At 30.8% G+C, this 21,987-nt stretch overlaps 1 protein-coding gene across 1 annotated transcript in view; it reads left to right on the top strand.

Moving 5' to 3' along the window:
• LOC114339634 (uncharacterized) overlaps nt 1–21,987 on the top strand; it is a 384,539-nt gene that overhangs the window by 245,217 nt on the left and 117,335 nt on the right. The window contains exon 2 of the mRNA XM_050652825.1: nt 17,923–18,097. Coding sequence (XP_050508782.1) covers nt 17,944–18,097 — 154 coding nt within the window. The 5' untranslated portion in view covers nt 17,923–17,943. The remainder of the gene's footprint in view (nt 1–17,922; nt 18,098–21,987) is intronic.

The raw sequence follows: 21,987 nt of genomic DNA on the forward strand, positions 1-21,987 counted from the left end.
TGTTTTGATTTCTAATTTGGAAAAATACTTTATTATATTTAATTTTTTGTCTTCTATAAAATTCTTGTAGTAAAGGAGCAGGTAAATGTTGTTCTAATGTATTATTTAGTTGATGTAAATTATTTTCTATATGTTTAATATCACTTATTGTAACTGAAATTTCTAAGTTTAGGATTTTTGTTTTTAAATTTGAATTAAAGTTTTGAATTTTACTACCTAATTTACCTCCTTTGTGATGTAATAAGTTGTTAATGTTAAACTTTCCATTCTCTATGTGTACAGGAAAACAAAGATTTCTTCTACACTTCAGAAGGAAAATCCTTCTATTGTTGAGTGATGCAAGCTTGATGTTAAAGTTGGCCCATTGTTTAAGGAAATCCACGCTAGCAGAGCCATATCCTCTTCGGATGTTCTCAAAAAACCCCATATTGTAAATACAAGAAATACTGGATATTAGTGACTGTCAATATCAACAAACAAGTGGTTTATTAGGGTTGCAGTCAGAAGTTTGGCCAGGATATCAAAGAAACACTCTTTTGACTTTTTGTCTAGCTTTCGGGGTTGTTTGACCCCTTTATCAAGACTCTGTAATATAAAACAAAAATGTAAGTATTTTAAAATATTACATTGTTTTAGTAAACCTACTAGTCGTTGAGATTATTAAAGAGAAGCTTGATGATGCTCAACATTTCAAATTAACACAAATATTGAAAACAGAAAACAAAGGACACAATACATTTTAAAATTTTTGAATAATTAGCAGAAATACAATAATTATTCTGTCATGTTAACCTACTGATAATGTAAGTCAAAAACTCTGACACATAGATACAATACATTTTAAAATGTATTGTGTCCTTTGTTTTCTGTTTTCAATATTTGTGTTAATTTGAAATGTTGAGCATCATCAAGCTTCTCTTTAATAATCTCAACGACTAGTAGGTTTACTAAAACAATGTAATATTTTAAAATACTTACATTTTTGTTTTATATTACAGAGTCTTGATAAAGGGGTCAAACAACCCCGAAAGCTAGACAAAAAGTCAAAAGAGTGTTTCTTTGATATCCTGGCCAAACTTCTGACTGCAACCCTAATAAACCACTTGTTTGTTGATATTGACAGTCACTAATATCCAGTATTTCTTGTATTTACAATATGGGGTTTTTTGAGAACATCCGAAGAGGATATGGCTCTGCTAGCGTGGATTTCCTTAAACAATGGGCCAACTTTAACATCAAGCTTGCATCACTCAACAATAGAAGGATTTTCCTTCTGAAGTGTAGAAGAAATCTTTGTTTTCCTGTACACATAGAGAATGGAAAGTTTAACATTAACAACTTATTACATCACAAAGGAGGTAAATTAGGTAGTAAAATTCAAAACTTTAATTCAAATTTAAAAACAAAAATCCTAAACTTAGAAATTTCAGTTACAATAAGTGATATTAAACATATAGAAAATAATTTACATCAACTAAATAATACATTAGAACAACATTTACCTGCTCCTTTACTACAAGAATTTTATAGAAGACAAAAAATTAAATATAATAAAGTATTTTTCCAAATTAGAAATCAAAACATCAAAAAATTTGACAGAATAAAAATAGATCAATTCTCAAAAATAACTTTTCAAGATAAGTGGTTTAAAAATCTAACTGACATCAATTTTCCTTACAATGTTAAAAAACTTTTGTCGCTGGGTCCAAAATTTTGCCTGTTTCCTAGTGCTAGAGATTTCAGGATGTCTTCTCTGCTTTCAGATATCGAGTTTCTAATTTCTGGTCTAGAACACCAGGAGAAAGACATCATGAGATCTCACAGCACTAATGTTATCACTAACTATTTACACAAAACAAGTAAAGAAGGGCATTTTTTGAACGATATATATAATGAGTGCAAACAATTTTTAAAATCACATCCGGAAATTTACATTGTGAGGAGTGACAAAGGAAATGTAACAGTAGCAATGTATAAGAACGATTACATTGAAAAAAGTAATAGTTTACTAAATGACACAAAAAGTTACATCAAACTAAAGAACAGTCCGGTATGCACCCTCCAACAAAAGGCGAACAAGCTGGTTTCGGATTTAGCTTCTTCCAAATCCATAACAACAGAAGTTGCTAAATCCTTGAAAATTTATAATGCAGTGGCACCTAGGTTTTATACACTACCTAAAGTTCATAAACCCATTATCTCAATGAGGCCAATTGTTTCTTCTATTGATGCCCCTAACAGTAAACTTGCCAAACACCTCACGGATATTCTCACGATTTCCTATAATGAGTCTAACGAATTCTATATTAGAGATTCTTTCACTTTTAGTAACTTCATTAACAATGTTAAAGTTCCGAATAATTATATATTAATTAGTTTAGATGTTGTGTCACTTTTTACAAACTTACCGTTAGATGCTATTCTCAACAGCATCAAAAATAACTGGAATAACATTGCTCCACATACCAAGATTAATTTAGATGATTTCATTAGAATTCTAACATTCATATTTGACTCCAATGTCTTCTTGTTTAATGGTACTTATTTTAAACAAATATTTGGCACTCCCATGGGCAGTAAAATATCTCCCATCCTATGTAATTTTGTTTTGGATGAACTTATAACAACGTGTAAAGAAAGGATACCTTTTCACATACCTTTTATTAAACGATATGTAGATGACTTGATTTTATCGGTTCCAGAGAACAAAGTAACTGATGTTTTAAACACTTTTAATAACCAATGTGAACACCTTAAGTTTACGGTTGAGAGGGAGGCGGATAATATGATTCCTTTTTTAGACATGCTCATTCATCGTGGCAGGGATGGCATTCTGAAGACTGAGTGGTATCGCAAGCCTTGTTTTAGTAACCGTTTCATAAATTTTCATTCCCAACACCCATCTAAGATGAAAACAAACTTGGTTTTGGCCTTAAAAAGTAGAGTCACTAAATTGTCGCACCTGGAATTTAGGGATAGGGGACTAAAAAAGCTGAGATCCATATTATTAGAAAATTCTTATCCCATAGGGCTTCTAAACAAACTTATTTTTGGTTCTCCTTCTTGTCAATCAGCTGACGGACGAAATTGTCATAATAATGAAGTCCGACAACTGACAGGCAACACATCAGTAGTACCACCCAAAATAACTTTTGGTTCCTTGCCCTACATTCCTGATCTGACACCGAAGCTATTCAACATTTTCAAAAATGTGAATGGCTTAAAAATCGCAACAAGGAATGTGAAAACGGTGTCTATGTTATACACAAAAACTAAGGATCCCTTCACTATGCAGGAATCTTCGAATGTTGTATATTCTATACCTTGTTTCAATTGTAACAACGTGTACATTGGCGAAACATCTCGTAATTTCCATAGTAGAGCCATCAGTCACCGTAGTGACATAAAAGTTAACAAAATAAATGCATGTGCACTAACAGAACATGCTATAACATTGAAACATGAGTTCAATTTCGAGGGTTCCTGTATTTTGGCAAGGGAAACAAACCACTGTAAACGCGTTTTTGTGGAAATGTGTTGCATAAAATCTAGCAACTCATGTATAAATAAAAAATCAGATATAGAAAAACTTAGCAACATATATTGTTATCTACTTGCGCAACACTAAAAACCAAAACATAAAAATACTTGTTTGTTTTACAAAACACACATGGACGTATAATGAGTTGCATACTCTTAAGTACAGTTAGTGAATTTGAACACACCTTGTATGGGCCTCTGATGTTTTAAAAAGAACCACAATAATCATAACACTTAATTACTTTTTTATTTGATACTTTTTAATTTGATTGTTTCTTCTTTCTGTTCTCTATGTGTCAGAGTTTTTGACTTACATTATCAGTAGGTTAACATGACAGAATAATTATTGTATTTCTGCTAATTATTCAAAAATTTTAAAATGTATTGTGTCCTTTGTTTTCTGTTTTCAATATTTGTGTTAATTTGAAATGTTGAGCATCATCAAGCTTCTCTTTAATAATCTCAACGACTAGTAGGTTTACTAAAACAATGTAATATTTTAAAATACTTACATTTTTGTTTTATATTACAGAGTCTTGATAAAGGGGTCAAACAACCCCGAAAGCTAGACAAAAAGTCAAAAGAGTGTTTCTTTGATATCCTGGCCAAACTTCTGACTGCAACCCTAATAAACCACTTGTTTGTTGATATTGACAGTCACTAATATCCAGTATTTCTTGTATATATATATATATATATATATATATATATCGACGCTGCCAAGCCAAAACGGCATAAACGCCAAAATGACCACTTTTTAGTTAGCTGAACTAAAAAATAGGATTTTAATTTCCGCACCAGACAGTCAAAGCGGAATAACCGCAGAAAAAGTGAAATAGGTGTAATATAGGTTTAAAATTTTTATAAACGCCAGTCTAGTCACGCACGTGAACACCGACGTGAACACCGATTGACATAATCGCCAGTACCCGTAAGATTATCATTGTCTACATTTCGGTCCAGTAATAATAGTAAAGGTATGTATTTTTACAATTTTTATGGATAAGTAACATGGTATTATCTACCTTTGCAATATTTTCAATTTGTATTGATTTTTGAAGCGTAAACACACTGAATTTCTTTAAAAACTATGAGGCGTTTATGCCAAAACCACATACTTACATCGTGGTTGACACAAGTGCCATTCCTCAATGGTATTCTTATGCAGGTTTCTTATTTAAAAATTGCGCAAATAAAAAGTTTATTTTAAAATATTCTATTGTAACTTGGTACTAGTGTGATGAACAATTCATTTTGTATTACAGCATAGAGTTCAAATCAATTTTATATAGCTAAAAATGGCGATCGATTTTTGGCGTTTATGCCATTTTTTTGTTGCACATGAATAGCAGAAGTAAAAAAATAATCGCCTTACTAAATGAAAATAAAACATATACCGAATCAGTACAAAATGATATACTGACTGACAATAATCCCCCTGTATGTCCCTTAGAGGTTTATGACAGTTATAATGCCAACATTGCAGAAGCTTTTAGCAATGACATTATCATCTTTGAGGAACCACCAAACGTTGCAGTAGAAGAAGAAATATTTAGTCACGATCTCACATCATGTTTCAACTTAGCAGCCGATAATGGTTTGGATGCCGGTATAAGTAGTGATCAAAATAAGGAAAATACAAGCAATCAAATCAATACGGATGTTGAACCAAATATTGACAGTGATTATGAATTAGAATCCACTACTTATTATTAGATATCCACTTTTAAGTATTTCATATTTACTTTTAAGTATTTCATCCTAGCACCAAAACATGTTTAAAGAATTTAAGGTTTTGTTTTTAACTTAGAATGTATTTTTGATTAATAAAAATAAACCCTATCAAAAATCTTCGTAATTTCATCATTTTTTGTTGGCATAAACGACAATTTTTGATTTTCGTTTCTTTTTTCATTAATGGCATATATCCCTTTTAAGCGCCATATTGACTAACCTTACAACGATGCGATCGACACAAACGCCAGAGGTAAGTTTGGCATATTCACCAATGTTATATCTTGATTGGACATAAGCGCCATTTTATAGTTTTTAATTTATTTCAGACAGTATTTTCAGCCACATTAATGTTCACAATATATTAAAATTTGAAAAAAAAATAACCAAAATTTTTTTTAATCATTGTGCAGATAAGCAGAATTGGTAAAAATAAAAATAATCAGTTTTTTGTGTTTCCTGAAAAATCAAGTTAATGTCGTTTATGCCGTTTTGGCTTGACAGCGTCGATATATACAGGGTGTTTCATTAATAATTGTCCATATAGTAACTGGAGAAACCTTAGCACAAAATACGAAGATTTAACCTAAAACACTTAAATAAAATGTGGTTCCTTACTGAGTTACAGGGTGTTTTATCTAAAAATTTAAAAACTATGTTTGCTCGGCATTTTAAAACTATTCGACGTATCCTTTTCATACTTAGCAGAAAGTGCGACTACTAGACACCCTACTAAATTATGATAAACAAACGTTTCTAGCTACTACCAGAGGCGTACGACAGGGAATGGTGAATGGTTGACCCTTTCCAAATTCTACGCCACTGGCGGAATTGCTAATTTAGTGCAATTTTTTGTTTGTCCAATACTTTCTATGAAAATAATATACTCTTCATTCGTAACGATAAAGTGATTAGTTTTCGAGATTTTTGAAGTTAAAAATGAAACGACACGGTTATTTTGATTAATGTATTGTGTCGCTTCATTTTTAATTTCAAATATCTCGAAAAATAATCATTTTATCGTTACGAATGAAGAGTATATTATTTACATAAAAAGTATTGTAAAATCAAAAAATTACACTAAAATAGCAATTGCGTCAGTGGCGTAGAATTTGGGAAGGGTCAACCAGATACTATCCCCTCTCGTAAGCCTCTGGTAGTAGCTAGAAACGTTTATTTATCTTAATTTAATAGGGTGTACAGTACTTACACTTTATGCCAATTATGATAAGGATACGCCAAATAGTTTTAAAGTACTGGGTACAAATAATTTTTAAATTTTAATCACATGGATCTTATCATAAATTAATCAAAATAGCTGTGCCGTTTCATATTTAACTTCAAATATCTCGAAAACTAACGACTTTATCGTTACCAATGAGGAGTATATTATTTACGTAGAAAGTATTGGAGAATCTAAAAATGGTACTAAAATAGTAATTCCTCCAGTGGTGTAGAATTTGAGAAGGGTCAACCATTCACTATCCCCTGTCGCACGCCTCTGGTAGTATCTAGAAACGTTTGTTTATCGTAATTTAGTATGGTGTAGAGTAGTCGCACTTTCTGCCAAGTATGAAAAGGATACGTCGAATAGTTTTAAAATGCTGAGCAAAAATAGTTTTTAAATTTTTAGATAAAACACCCTGTAACTCCGTAAGGAACCACATTTTATTTAAGTGTTTTAGGTTAAATCTTCGTATTTTGTGATAAGGTTCCTCCAGCTACTATATGGACAATTATTAATGAAACACCCTGTATATTAACAAATATTAGAATAAACACCTGCAATCTCAGAATAGAGGCAGGAGGATCTGACTATGTCATAATAAGACGTGGGATCCGACAACAATGTATACAATCACCACTGCTGTTCAACATTACTAATAAAATATTTTAAGAAGCTTCATGTTGAAGCCGGGATTCGAAATAATGGAGAATGTATCAATACCATTATAGTTACGCCGACGACACAGTGGTATTCTCTGACACTTCTGAAACCCTCCAGGAGTTAATGAATAGTCAGGTTAATATCTTTCCTATACTGTTGTACGAATATGAGTTGTGAACTCTCACAGACGCCACCTGCAAGCAAAATGAGGCTTTCGAAATGTGGCTTTATCATCGAACCCTGAATATATCTCTTATATGGACCACGTTATTAATCAGAACATTTTATTAAGAGTACCAACAGATAATGAGCTGCTAACCACCATAAAAACAGGCAATACCTTGGTCACATCCTAAGGAACAGCGAGATATGGACTGCTGCAACTAATTGCAAGGAAGACCAGGAAGGTGAATGATTTCCTGTCAGAAAAACCTTTGTAGGCGGTTCAACATTGTTTCAAAGCAGGAGCGTGCAAAGTACAGATGGACATGATGGTGGGCAACATCCGAAACAGATATGTGCTACAATAGTTCAGAGAAATAAGGAAAAAAAACATCGTGTTGGTGACACAACCCCCTCCAGGCCGAAACCAAATTTTTTGAGTAGAATGGACATCTGTAATAATAACCTATATGTTTCCTGCAGCCGATTTTGATGATATACATAGTTATAAACAAATGAAGATCAAAAAACCGTAAATTTTCTCTTTTTTCGTCTATAACCAAAAAGTTAAGTACTTTAAACAAATTTCAGAGTGATAAACTCATATATCGTATAAAAAACTTCAATATGGCGTTCGCTGAATATGTCTATACTTATTGGTTGCTTAGAAAATTGCAAAATAATTCATAAATTTTGAGTTTTTATAAATATTCATAAATTATGTAAAAATTAACGTTGAACGTTCTTATTAAACGAATTGCTGAGACTTGTGGTGCTTAAATTATATTTTAAATTTCAAAGCAGTTGGTCAAATAGTTCAAAAGTTATTTAATTTGTTTTTCCCAAATTATTTTTTTTGCAACGCTATAAGTCAGAAAATGTTAACGCTACACTAATACTTTGGATAGTTTATGAAAGAAGAAGATTTATACTATTAATTTGATTAAAAAGAAATGACAAAAAATAATTCTAAATACTGCAAAATGATTTTGCAAAAACATGTGAATTAAAAAAAGGGGGGGCTAACTTCGTCCGTAATTGTCCTAGGACAATTGTTTTTCTTTCTAAATGTGTAAAAAAATTCAGTCTTTCCAAATCTGAAAAAATAATTTTTCTACGGGTAACTGTTGAAAAATTATTCTAATTGTTTATAAGTAAGCAAAAATTCGACGTGTTTTTGCAAAATAATTTTACACTATTTAAAACTACTTTTTGTCATTTTTTTTTAATTAAGTCAATAGTATAAATTTTCTTCTTCCATAAACTGTCAGAAGTCTTACTGTAACCTGATAATTTTCTGACTTACAGTGTTGCAAAAAAAATTAATTTGGGAAAAACAAATTAAATAACTTTTAAACTATTTGACCAATTGCTTTGAAATTTAAGATATAATTTAAGCACCACAAGTCTCAGCAATTCGTATAATAAGAAAGTCCTAAGTCAGTTTTTACATAAGTTATAAATATTTATATAAACTCAAAATTTATGATTTATTTTCCAATTTTCTAAGCAACCAATAAGGATTGACATATTCAGCGAACGCCATATTGAAATTTTTTAGACGATTTATGAGTTTCTTACTCTCAAATTTGTTTAGAATGCTTCACTTTTTAGTAATAGACGAAAAAAGCGAAAATTTACCGTTTTTTGTTCTTCATTTGTTTATAACTATGTATATCATCAAAATCGGCTGCAGGAAATATAAAGGTTATTAATATAGATGTCCATACTACTCAAAAAATTTGGTTTCGGCCTGGAGGGGGATGTGTCACGAGAAAAATCTTATTTCTCTGGACTACAAGAAGAAGAAGAAGAATTTATTGTTTGAGTTCGTTATTTAAAACGTATATTTCTTAACAGTTGATACAGTGGTATACTTTATCGCTATCAGTCCCAAACTTCTTTCTTATATTAAAACGGGAAATTCTTAATTAGTTCACCATGGATGTAAAAAATGATAAAATAATCTCCTAATTCAATTAAGGCTCAAATAAAAGAACTAAATATTAACTTTCAAATTATTTAGTTAACATCTTAGCGAAAATGAAATATTTCATATTAAAATACCTCCTAAGGACAAGGACTAGGAGAACAGTGTTGACATGTAATAATAGAATTTTCAAATCAAACTTCCGAATTTAATTAGTCTGTATTATAAAGTAAGTTTGGATTTCAATGTTTCTTCAATTATTCTGTTATGGAATTAAGCACTAAAGGTAGCGCCACAATGAGAACGATATGCTGAGTATTTTCCATGTTTATCTTTAAGTTCTTGTAAAGTAAATTTGATCAAATAGGATTAAAATATACGACTACCCCAAGTAAGGAAAGTAAGAAAGTAGTTTGCTTATATAATACATATGTATTTATCTTGCTACGATTATGGACAGTAGTACTCGTAAATGTTTATTCTCGAATTAGGGTTTTCTTTAACCCATTAACGCCTACGGGTACCACATGGAGCCAACAAACTTCGAACCCTTCCAAGCCTATTTACCATATTATCAGGTAAAATTTCGCAGAGAGATTCGACCTATTTTTAATTCGTTACCACTTCTTGATTAAATAATTCAAATTTAGTTTTATACCTATTTTCCAGTGTAATAACTTTTTGACGTTGAGTTTGGTTTTGTTTGTACCAAAATATGGACATTCATTTCCTGTATATGTTTTATTTATTACTTTTTACACTGGGATCCTCCTCGTTGTGGTTCTTAAAAGATTTTCTACAAACTTCAATAAACAAATTATATAGGTTTTCATAATATATAGTTCATCTTTTGGGTTTTTCGTAATTACGCCCAAAATATGTGTGTTTCTAAATGGAACCGCTAGGCGGTTTGCTGAATATGTCGTTTTCACTATTATTTTTTATTTTTTTTTATTTTGAGAGAAATTTCTTTGAAAGAAGATCTCGATACAGCTTTCGAGGAAAACGAAAGTAATAACGATGCTTCTACCGTTTACATAATAACATATTATAATCTCCAGCTAGTAACGTTTTGATAGACGAAGATCCGGCTAATGAAGATAACGCGGTTTTTATTGATAATAATTAATCTAAATCTAGCTATCTTCCATATAATATAACCACTTAGATCCACCCCGTACTAGAAGAGCAATTCCATCTGCGCCAACTTCACCTGGTGGAGCTCTAATTATGTTCACGCGGCATAAAAATGCAAATTTTTGCGAAAAATGGGATTTGGTTCTTACAGTGCATTATTTTCATAGTCTGATTACTCAAAGTATGCTTGTTCAAGCCGTACAGAACTTTTTAGATTACACCAAATAGATCTGTTAAAAGGTTTTCAAGACAGGAGAAAAAAAAACATTGTTGTTTTAAGGCTAAAAATATTGTTTCACAATACAATAATATAATGTGAAATAATGGGAAACATTTTGTTTTTCAAGTGTGTAAAGATTATTTTTAAATTACCAGCTGAGCGCTTTCGGCTTACAAAGCCATCATAAGAGCTATGCTATAAAGAAGAACACTAATAAGAAACTGAATTTATATTCAACAGAATCTAACTTACGTTAACACGAAGCTAACTCAAGTTGTTTTTGAGTAAATGTTCATTTTTTAACAAAAAACACGTTTTTAGACGGTTTTTCTAAACTCAAAAATTAAGTATTTTCTCAAAAAAAACACAAATATCTAATTAAAATATAGCGTATAAATAAGTGAAAAAAATTTTGTATGTACTAGCTCTATAAACCCAGTAGAACCAACGTTGTAGCTAATGAAAAATTGGTTCATATTCGTCAAATTTCAAAGCAAATATTTCAACGTAAAATAACCAAAAAATGATGCACTTTTTGGGGAAAGGTCATTACCTACAACATTAGTTATTATTTATAATATGATCTGTAAGTTTCATCGGTTTAAAGGGCTTATTTTTAGAAAAAAAATTGTTTTAAAGTAGAATTTTTTTAATTTTTAATTTTGGAAAAAATGCTTTTTTTACATAATTAAAAATTTATTAGTGATAGAAATATCAGAACTAGTAAAAAAATATAATTTTGATTTTCTGAAGATTTTGGATATCTTGTTTTTCTGTAGGATAAAAAATATCGGTTAAGATATAACTGTTTAAAATTTGCATACACTCTTAAATAGTGACTAGTTCAAGCCCTCTCAACTAGAGACCTTTCAAAAATAAGCACTTTAACCGATGAAACTTACAGATTATATAAACAATACATATGCGAGTAAAGCAACTTGTGAAGTAGTAACGATTAATTTTATTACTAATAGCAAATTTATTATGGAGTGATTTTCACTAATTTTTTACCCAAAAAAGTGACTAATTTTATTTTGAGCATGACTTCCTTCTTTTTAATGATAGAAACTTTTTAAAAAACAAAAATATAGCTTTTTTAAAATATTTGAAAATTTGTCATGAGTTTTTCCCAAAAAGTGCTTAATTGTTTGGTAATTTCACGTTGAAATATTAAATTTGGAATTTGGCTATTATGAACCTATTTTTCATTAGTTACAACTCTTCTTTTACGTTGTTTTTGGATTTGATACGTACACCATTTTGCACTTTGTTATTGGCAATATTTTTGCTAGATATGTTTTTTTCGATGAAATACTTACTTTTTGAGTTATTTGCAAAAAACCGTCTAAAAATGTGTTATTTTTTTGTCAAAAAATGAACATAATTTACTCGCAAATATTTAAAAAGTGTTTCTACTTAGAGAAAGGAAGAAGGTCTGAAGAGACATTAAGTAATTTATAAAGGTATCTCGTTTTTACTTATCTGCTTCTGCTATCTTCATATCAGTTTTATTAGTGTTTGTCGAATAAAGGTTGAAAACAATTTGATTTCGCTCTAACCATAATTAAAATTTAAATTAAACCGACGTATAAATAAAATGCTCCGGACCGAGAAACATTTCATCAGATTGTTAATACGATGATAGCTTGAAAACAAGCACTGCAAACAATTTTTATTTATTTAATTTTTATTTTATTTATTTATTTATTTTTATACTTATATTTAAATCATAAATCTATTTACTACGAATAAAAATAAAATATAAAATTTCAGTATTCTGTATTCTTCAATTTATGTTTCATTACGGTTTTTTTATTAAACACATTGGGTACTTAAAACTTAGAAACATGAAAGTACCTGAAAGATAATTAGAAGAAAAAAATATATATAAACTTTTATTATTCGCCAACTTTTGAACATTAAATATAAGGAAATAAACCCTGGCGTAATATTTAGTTTTACGAAAATCAAATAAAGCACAATTTCATGGATTTTTCGATCATTATTCAATTCCAGTTCACTGAAAAATACATTGTACGCTTTCCTTTCCATTTTTCAATCCGTTTGTGCTGATAGGTAATATTTAAAACCATTAAAAAAATTGTTAAAACGCTGACAGTTAAAAATAATTGATAGCTGGTCCATATTCGCAAACAAGGATAAATGGTTAAACTATGGGATATAAAAATAGAAATTTATGATTTAAAGTTTTAATCGCCTGAAACTGTTGCCACAGAATTTAGATAATATTAAATTAATTTCAAATTCACAAGGAAAAATGTTTTTCTGCAGCTGGCTTTATACCATATATCACAAAAAATTTAAGTAAAATGCTTTATGAAAGTTATATTTATTAAAATAAATAAAATCCTTTATAAAAGGTATATTTATTAAAATAAATATACATTTTATAAAGGATTTTACTTATTTTTTTAATTCATTTCAGAATGTTTCCGTTATTCAAGAAGTCAGCACTAACAATATCTTTATACAATATCAATAAAATATTTTGAAAAAATTAATTTAGTTCTAGTCATGTGGCGTCTCACGTGCCCACTACACTAATAATTATTGTAAATTATCAACATGTATGTCTTAAAAACCGATCACTGTCACACTATCCTAAATACTCTGTTTCATTCCGTTCGCTGACGGTAAAATATTCCTAAACCTATAAATTTTAAAACCTATAAAACCTATAAAGAACCGCTTAGATTGATATGAAATTTTTCCCACATACAGGGAACATCTCAAAGACGAAAAGTGATATTGTGACGATGTATGCTTTCGCAATTCGGGTGAGTTGCATGCCTCCTCGGGGGTGAAATATTATACGTTCAAAATAAGTCTGGAAAAGGATAAACTGACTAATTCTGAGCAACTTCTGTTCTATAGCATATTTTCACTAAGTAGAAACACTTTTTTAGATATTTGCGAGTAAATTATGTTCATTTTGAAAGAATAAATAACACATTTTTAAACGGTTTTTTTCAAATAACTCAAAAAGTAACTATTTCATCGCAAAAAAACATTCCTAGCAAAAATGTTGCCAATAAAAAAGTGCAAAATGATGTACATATCAGATCCAAAAACACTGTAAAAGAAGAGTTGTAACTAATGAAAAATAACTTCATAAAAGCCAAATTCCAAATTTAATATTTCAACGTGAAATTACCAAAAAATTAAGCACTTTTTGGGAAAAACTCATGACAAATTTTCAAATCTTTTAAAAAAGCTTTATTTTTGTTTTTAAAAAAGTTTCTAGCATTAAAATGAAGAAAGTCATGCTCAAAATAAAGTTAGTCACTTTTTTGGGTAAAAAGTTAGTCACTTTTTTTAGTAAAAAATTAGTGAAAATCACTCCATAATTAGCATCCCAAATAAAATTAATCGTTACTACTTCACAAGTTGCTTTGCTCGCATATGTAATGTTTATAAAATCTGTAAGTTTCATCGGTTAAAGTGATGATTTTTGAAAGAGCTCTAGTTGAAAGGGCTTGAACTAGCCACTAATTAAAAATGTATGCATATTTTGAACAGCCATATCTTAACCGAAACTTTTTGTCCTACAGAAAAACAAAAAATCTAAAATATTCAGAAACTCAAAACTACATTTTTTACTCGTTCTAATTTTTTCGTTCACTAATAAATTTTAAATTATTAAAAAAAAAAACATTATTTCCAAACTTAAATAATAAAAAAATTCTACTTTAAAACAATTTTGTTTCCAAAAATAAGCCGTTTAATCCGATGAAACTTACAGATCATATAAATAATACAATAAGTGCAGTAACTTGTGAAGCAGCACCGATTAATTTGATTTAAGATGCTAGTTAGGGGTGACTTCCCGAGTTTTTTAACAAAAAAAAGGGATCAACTTCGTATGTTTCGTATATTTTGAGCGTATCTTGCTTACGCTTTTGATGCTAGAAACTTTTTTTAGAAAACAATAATAATTTTTTTGTTGTAGGCAATGAACTTTCCCCAAAAACTGCATCGTTTTTTGGTTATTTCACGTTGAAACATTTGCTTTGAAATTTGACGAATACGAACCAATTTTTCATTAGCTACAATTTTGCTTCTACTGGGTTTATAGAGTTAGTACGTACACCATTTTTTTTTCACTTATTTACACGCTATATTTTAATTGGATATTTGTGTTCTTTCGATAAAATACTCACTTTTTGAGTTCAGAAAAACCGTATAAAAACGTGTTCTTTTATTTAAAAGTGAACATTTGCTCACAAAAAACTCGAGTTAGCTTCGTGTTAACTTCGTGAAAAAATGCGATGTATCAGAAATTCCTTAGAATTAGTCATTTTATCGTATATTTTAAACGTATATTTATTCACCCCCGAGAATAGGTGCAACCCATGGGGTTTTTTGTTGACTAAGAGGATTTCGCAAAAATCCGCTAGAACATTTGCAATATCTTTATTTGTGGATATTATTTTATTTTGTCTTTTTAAATATTTCTTGATATAGGTACGTTCTCTGCGGAGTACCACAAATTTTTCTCATTCTTTGCCAGACTTCCTTGGAGCTAGTTGTTTTATTTATTTCCGATAGAAAATTAGTTCTGTTTTGGAATATCTTATGCTTTGAATAATAATTATTAAAAGTAGATGTACCGTCTTTTTCAACCTCTTCGCATTCTTTAGGCCACCACGGTATTCTTGGAGGTCCCTGTGTCTCTTTTGTTGTACCAATGTGCAGTGTAGCACTCTATAAATCATATTAGTGATCTAATGTATTCGTCAATATCATCAAAGAACTCAACACAACTATTCCTTGTAGCAAATCAACATAATAATCACAGCCAGAATGATCGCCAACGTTCGAAACGGACAGGTACTCTAAGAACAAGAAGTCTATATCATTGGTTATTTCAGCCCTGTATATATGACTATCAATATATTGAGAAAATGAATCCTAATTGCGTTGCTAGTTTTTTATTTTTGATTAAATTCTTATTTGTGCATACGGTTGAGATTCATAATAACTATGGAAAAGTAATCACTTCCATATGTCGTATAAGGCTGCACTTCTCAGTCTAAGGCCAGCTTGCTCATTCGGAGTTCAACTAAAGTTCAGCGCCATTACCGAATTCAAGGCAGTAAGTGCATACATACACTTCATGCCTTGAACTCGGTTATGGCGCTGAACTGGAGTTGAACTCAGAATGAGCAAGAGGGCCTTAATCTATAGTTAAGTTAGGATCACATAAAGAAAGAATAAGAGCTGATAATTCACCTATGGAATAACATATATTAAATTTATTATGGTTACCATCATTTAAAAAATTTTAGATAAAAATCTGCAATAATGTTCTCTAATATTTGGCATCTTAAATCTGTATTTTGTGAGCTTCAAATTATTGGATTATAGGTATTTAGGTTTCCTAAAATTATGTGTGGAGTGGGTTTGTGATCAAGAAATTTATGCAAGTCTTTTTCAATTCAAACTAATTTGTATGCTAGGAGGCAAATAAACAGTTTAGCTATTCTAGTATTCTAGAATTTCTACATATACTTATTAAACAGTAACGCAAAGGGTTCATAAATATAATATGAAGTGTTATTCTGAAGCTATTTTGGCATTATTGGTGTAAACACTTTTATTTTAAAACACTATTGGTAGGTACATTAATTTAATTAAGGCCATCGGTACATAATTCGCAAATATTTTACGGCTATCCCTACTTTTTCTGTCTTTACACGGCAAATTACGTGTGGTAAAATTCACTGGTATGGATATGTAAACATTACTAGAACGTCATTCTACTTGACCATGTCATGATTAACTTTAAAGAGATGTCTTTTGAATGTGCTTGGATAACTCTTATTTGTATAGTTGCAAATTAATAATTCAGTTAATAAATGTGATTATTTTATTCATAGGAGATTCTGACCAATAGAAAGCTACAGAAATCTAAATTAAATCGATAATTTTTGATAACTTCCCGTCGTCAAGTATATTACGTCAGATGTCCTTCGTTGCTACGAAAAAATATATTCAGTGACATTAATGACAATTAATGTTTTAAAAATTATAAAAGTGATGACTTTCAACCGTCAAATTAATATTTATAACAATTGTGTGTTTAATTGTACTAATTTGTACTTACATAAATAAATTACAATAAAATTTTGGTGTTAAACAGTTTTATTCATGAAATAATCGCAACAAATTGCACTCGATCTCTAAAATTAATATAGAATTTTAGAGCTCTTGTGCAATTACTACTGATAATTTTTTCACTAACTATGTATTCAGTGACTGTAATAATTTATATGTACATCAAAAACTAATACTCAATCGAGAAAAGGAAAAAAGTGTTAAAACGATTTTTTAATAATATGTATATTGTTACTATGGAACGCTTACAATTTTGAACATCTTTAACAACAAAATACTTGCATCACAGGATATATTTATTATCCTGATGTGTTCTCTACTTGGATCTTTCACAAATAATACCCAATAAATAACTTTTTATTAAGTTCACGTCTTAACCAATTATTTATCAAATACACTATATATCAACATTATTTAATCAACGACTCAAAATATTCCCGATGCCATGTCAAATATATTTCACTGTCTGACTGACAATATGCTGACAATATTCTATTCGACTGAGTGCGTTGTAAGGCAAAAATAGATTTAGAAAATATTACCACGGACACTGTGTTCATTTTTTTGAATCCAGAAAAACCCAATAAATATTTTTGAAAAATTTAAACGCAGAATGAAAGAATAAATTATTACCGAGGGCCGAAAATCCCTTAGAATAAATAAAAAGTATATTTTGAATGAGATATTTGAAATTAAAAATCACACTAAATTTTCTCTTAGTTTTTCACCCCTGTAAATTATTAAAATAAACATTATAGATGTTCTCAGGAACTTTCGGCCCTCTGTAATAATTTAGTCTTTCATTCTGCGTTTAAATTTTTCAAAAATACTTAGTTTTCTTAGGATTCGAAAAAAATGAATCCCCATTTGAATAGCATTGCAGCCGAAAATACGTACTCATCCCCTTAACCATTTCATTTTATATGTCTTTAAACGACTACCGAAAATTATAAAATAAAGCAATACATGATCGTTTCATGTTTGATATATGTATCCTCAAAATTGTTCATTTTGTGTTTATAAAATTTCCTGTTTGAAATGAATAAAAAATATTGTTCTTGTAACTCCCATATAAAAACTGGTTAAAATGTCACAACAGTCTTCCGCTTTTCGATTTAATATTGATTGATGGCACAACAGCTTGTATACTACTTCTTTTTTATTTCGTTTCAGGTCCTATGGTACAGAGACACGATGCAACTAGACACCACCGAAAGAAGAATAATGGAGTCACGCGGCTCTCGGCATACACTCGTGATTCGCAAAGTGCACAGATCAGACTTCGGAAATTACACTTGCGTGGCAGATAATCAACTGGGAAAAACAAGAAAAAGTGTTCAATTAACCGGTAAGATTTATAGTAGCCCTAGTTAAAAAAGGCGAGTGGAATAAACAACGAAATCATTTTAATACTTTTTGCTTGATATAAAAAAACAGTTTCTGGCTGATTTATAGCTTATTTAATTTTAGCAGCGCGCCATAAATAATATTGAAGAGGATATTCGAGTGTTTATCGAAGCCTGTGTATAATATATTTGCCTTTTAAAAGATTATAAATCAGTCCTTCTTAGCATGGAATATGATACACAGGGAGACCTGGAGAAAAATAAAGTTTTACACGTTAAACTCAAATTGCATGGTCGTATACCAATTATTGTATTACATGGATGAGATACCACGTTACTTAGGTTAGATATTAACATAATATATAGAATTAGGAAGGACATTAAAAAGTGTAAAGGTAACAACGTAAAATTGCCGCAAAAATATAAACAAAAACTTAACGTAGGAGGCCGGCCTTGGCAAGGTATGGTTAAGTTGTACTGATATTGTACTCCTAGTTTTTAATAAAAATAATTGGTTTTATTAAATAGTTGTTTAAAATTAAAATGTTTATCTACTATATACTACTACGTAAGTCATCTATACGTAATTATTATTTTATTATTGGGGAAAAAAACGTCAAATAAGAAATATACACCACCGTATGGGCTATTCCACGAATATACGACTGTCTTGGATTATCGCGACAACAAATATTTTAGTGTGCAACATAAGAAGTGCGAAAGTAAATGGCTCTAATGATTCTTCCAATAAACAACAATGTATTTTACAATTTACTTTTGTTCTTTATAATTTGCACAGTAAAATATCCGTTGTCGAGATAATCCACAACAGTCGTATGTTCGTGGAATAGGATATACAATCATTTTGTGAGGTTAGCTAGCATGCGGTTGGTCTGTCACTTACCAGAGTCGGTGTGAAGCTTTCGCCACCGCAGCTTAAAATGACTTCACACAATGTAAACATACTTTCCGATCTAACCAGTCCAGTAAATCAACGTTCCAATACCACAAACAGTTATGCATCAGCCGCTTCACATTCTTTTCCGAGTAAAACCCACGCAATTGTATTTAGTTTTATCGATAATGCTAAACTGCTGGATTATTTAATTCCGTTGGGCACAATCATCAACCCAAAAAATATTATTTTTTCATCTAGATTTTCTCATAATAGAATCTGCATGTATTTGGCAAACAAAACCGTAGTAGATAATTTCATGACACAACATGGCTCTATAGAAGTACTCGGCGAAGTTATAACAGCACGAAGACTAGTCTCTCCAGCAGAAAGACTAGTCTTGTCTGGTGTCTGCCCGGCAATTCCTCATCAAGTATCAGCTGAAGAATTACAGAATATCGGTTTAAAGCTTATTTCCCCTACATTTCTGAAAATTAGCTCGACTCTTCTTAAGTATAGTCACATATTGAGCTTTCGGAGGCAAGTTTATGTAAGCCATATTCTAATAAATTTCGACCAAACACCTTACCGCACATTTTTGTCGCAAGGTACACTCACCTGCTTTATTTGCAAAAATACAGGACTTATATCATCGCAATGCAATAACAGTTCAGTAACGGAATTAACTCATATTTATTAAAACAATGAAGTACCAAATCAAACAGCTCCAACAAGTATATTACACAAGGTACCAAACACTTAGCAGCCATCAAGTTATTCATCATCAAATCCAAACATATCACCTTCACCTACAAATCTCCATGACCAAGAAATTACTAATACTTCTACTCATAGCAACACTTTCAATCAATCTCATTCAGCGGCAATACCATTTTCACAAACTTCGGAAGCAATATCTTCCAATCTATTAGCACCTCTTCCATTAGATACAACTGCAGAAAACTCTAATAAAACTGATACATCACCACAATTTTCTGAAACAACCATTTCAACCAATCTTCAACAAACAAACCTTCAAGCTCGACTTCTGTCAGTACCAATAAATCTGCTCCAGTACTTCCAAATTTATTAAAGCCACAGCATCTAAGTGAAAACTCTAATAGCACTTACGAAAACGCAAGTTCTTCCATAAAACGCAGTAGAGATCGATACGCCTCCTTCAAACTCAGAAAATTCATCACAAAATCTGTTTGCAAAACCCAAATCGTATAATCCAAAAAACCGCGCTCATCCAAAGTCCCATCTATACGGGAAACTCTTGAAAATTTTATTGATAATTATACTCCACAATTCGTTTTAAATTACCACCAATTATCCTTACTGATTGATAATGTCCAAGGCTCCCCCGACACTATTAGCGTCGTTAAAGAATTTACAACTGATATGGCTGGTTTACTCTATCTTTTACAAAGCAGCTATCAATATGAAAATGATAGATCTACAAACACCAAGTTTACAAAACTTCAAAAAAAAAACTATACATTCATTTAGGGAAAGAGAGTCCTGACTTAGACATTGACTCTTCTGTAGACAATTGTTCAATATCATCTAACTCCGAATCTGTTAACAACATTCAACTCGATACTTCAATGGAACATTGATGGATTTTTCCATCGTCTCCCTATGCTACAGCTTCTTTTATCTGAATATTCTCCAGATATTATTTGCCTACAGAAGGCAAACTTAAAGACCAATCAGTTGTACAATTCAAAACATTTCACTTGTTTCCGCAAAGACCGTACAGATGCAAGTCATGCAAGCGGTGGTGTAGCAATGGCAATCGTTTCTTTAGAGAACAATCTTCTCCTCCGTTCAACCCCAGCATGTAGCACATATTCAGCTGAACCCTACGCCGTATACCGTGCTGTGAAACTTCTTAACGAGCTTACACTCAGAAAAGCCCTGATAATCCGAAACATCCTTTTGAAAAGTTGCTAAAATACCAGCTGCCCCAAGCTCATGAACATGGAAGAAGCGTCCAGTTTGTATGGGTTTCCTCACACGTCGGAATAACAGAAAATTAAGAAGCTGGTAGGACTGTACAAGAGGCAATTTTAAGTGATTTTTCGGAGCCGATAGGCAAGTGTGTTTCCAGTGACTTAAAAGCTTATTTTAAAAATAAAGTGTTGTTAAGGTGAAAAAAATAAAAAATAATGTATCTCAGTGGATCCCATTGTCGCGGAATAGACGAGAATAAATTGTGGTTGCGCGTTTACGTCTAGGACATAACAGGTTAACGCACTCTTACCTTTTCATAAAGATTAATCCACCTATATGTGATCAGTGTAACGTCCGATTAACAGTCGAACGCTTTTTAATAAATTGTAGTAAATCTGACCAAGAAAGACAGCGCTACAATATTCCAAACGCTCTACCAGAGGCTCTAGGTCAAAACTGTTCCTATGACAAAATATTTAATTATCTAAGATTCATAAACATTTTGTACAAGCTGTAGTTGTTTACTTTTGTTATTTATATTTTGTTCCGTCGCTAATAACCTTTTGGTGGATGCGACTTCTTTTTCTATTAAAAAAAATTTAACGTATAAAGACCAATATAAATCAATTAGTTTATACAGAAAATACAATAAAAACAAAAGACTGACATGGCATACTTGCTTTCTATAATTGGCCCAGGAGCGATATAAGTATTTATTTGCATATTATGTAAATTACATATGTATATATGAATCTTAAACAAATAAAACAATTAAATCAGGGTTAACTGTTAACTCAAAACAAAATGTAGTAGGAATTAACCTCAATCATTATTTGGGCTTGACTGAACAACTATCAGAATTCACGCGCAAACTAACTCTGGTTACATTCTAACTTGGGTAAAAGTCAGACTAAGGGATATCTATTGCAAAATAGAATCTAAGTTTTGTCAGATTTTCCCGTACATTTTCTTTATCGGCGATCAACCGACCTTTAGCAATAATTAATTTACATTAATTTAGCATTAAATTTTTTTATT

This window comes from Diabrotica virgifera, chromosome 6, assembly GCF_917563875.1.
Source record: "Diabrotica virgifera virgifera chromosome 6, PGI_DIABVI_V3a".
NCBI lineage: Eukaryota > Metazoa > Arthropoda > Insecta > Coleoptera > Chrysomelidae > Diabrotica > Diabrotica virgifera.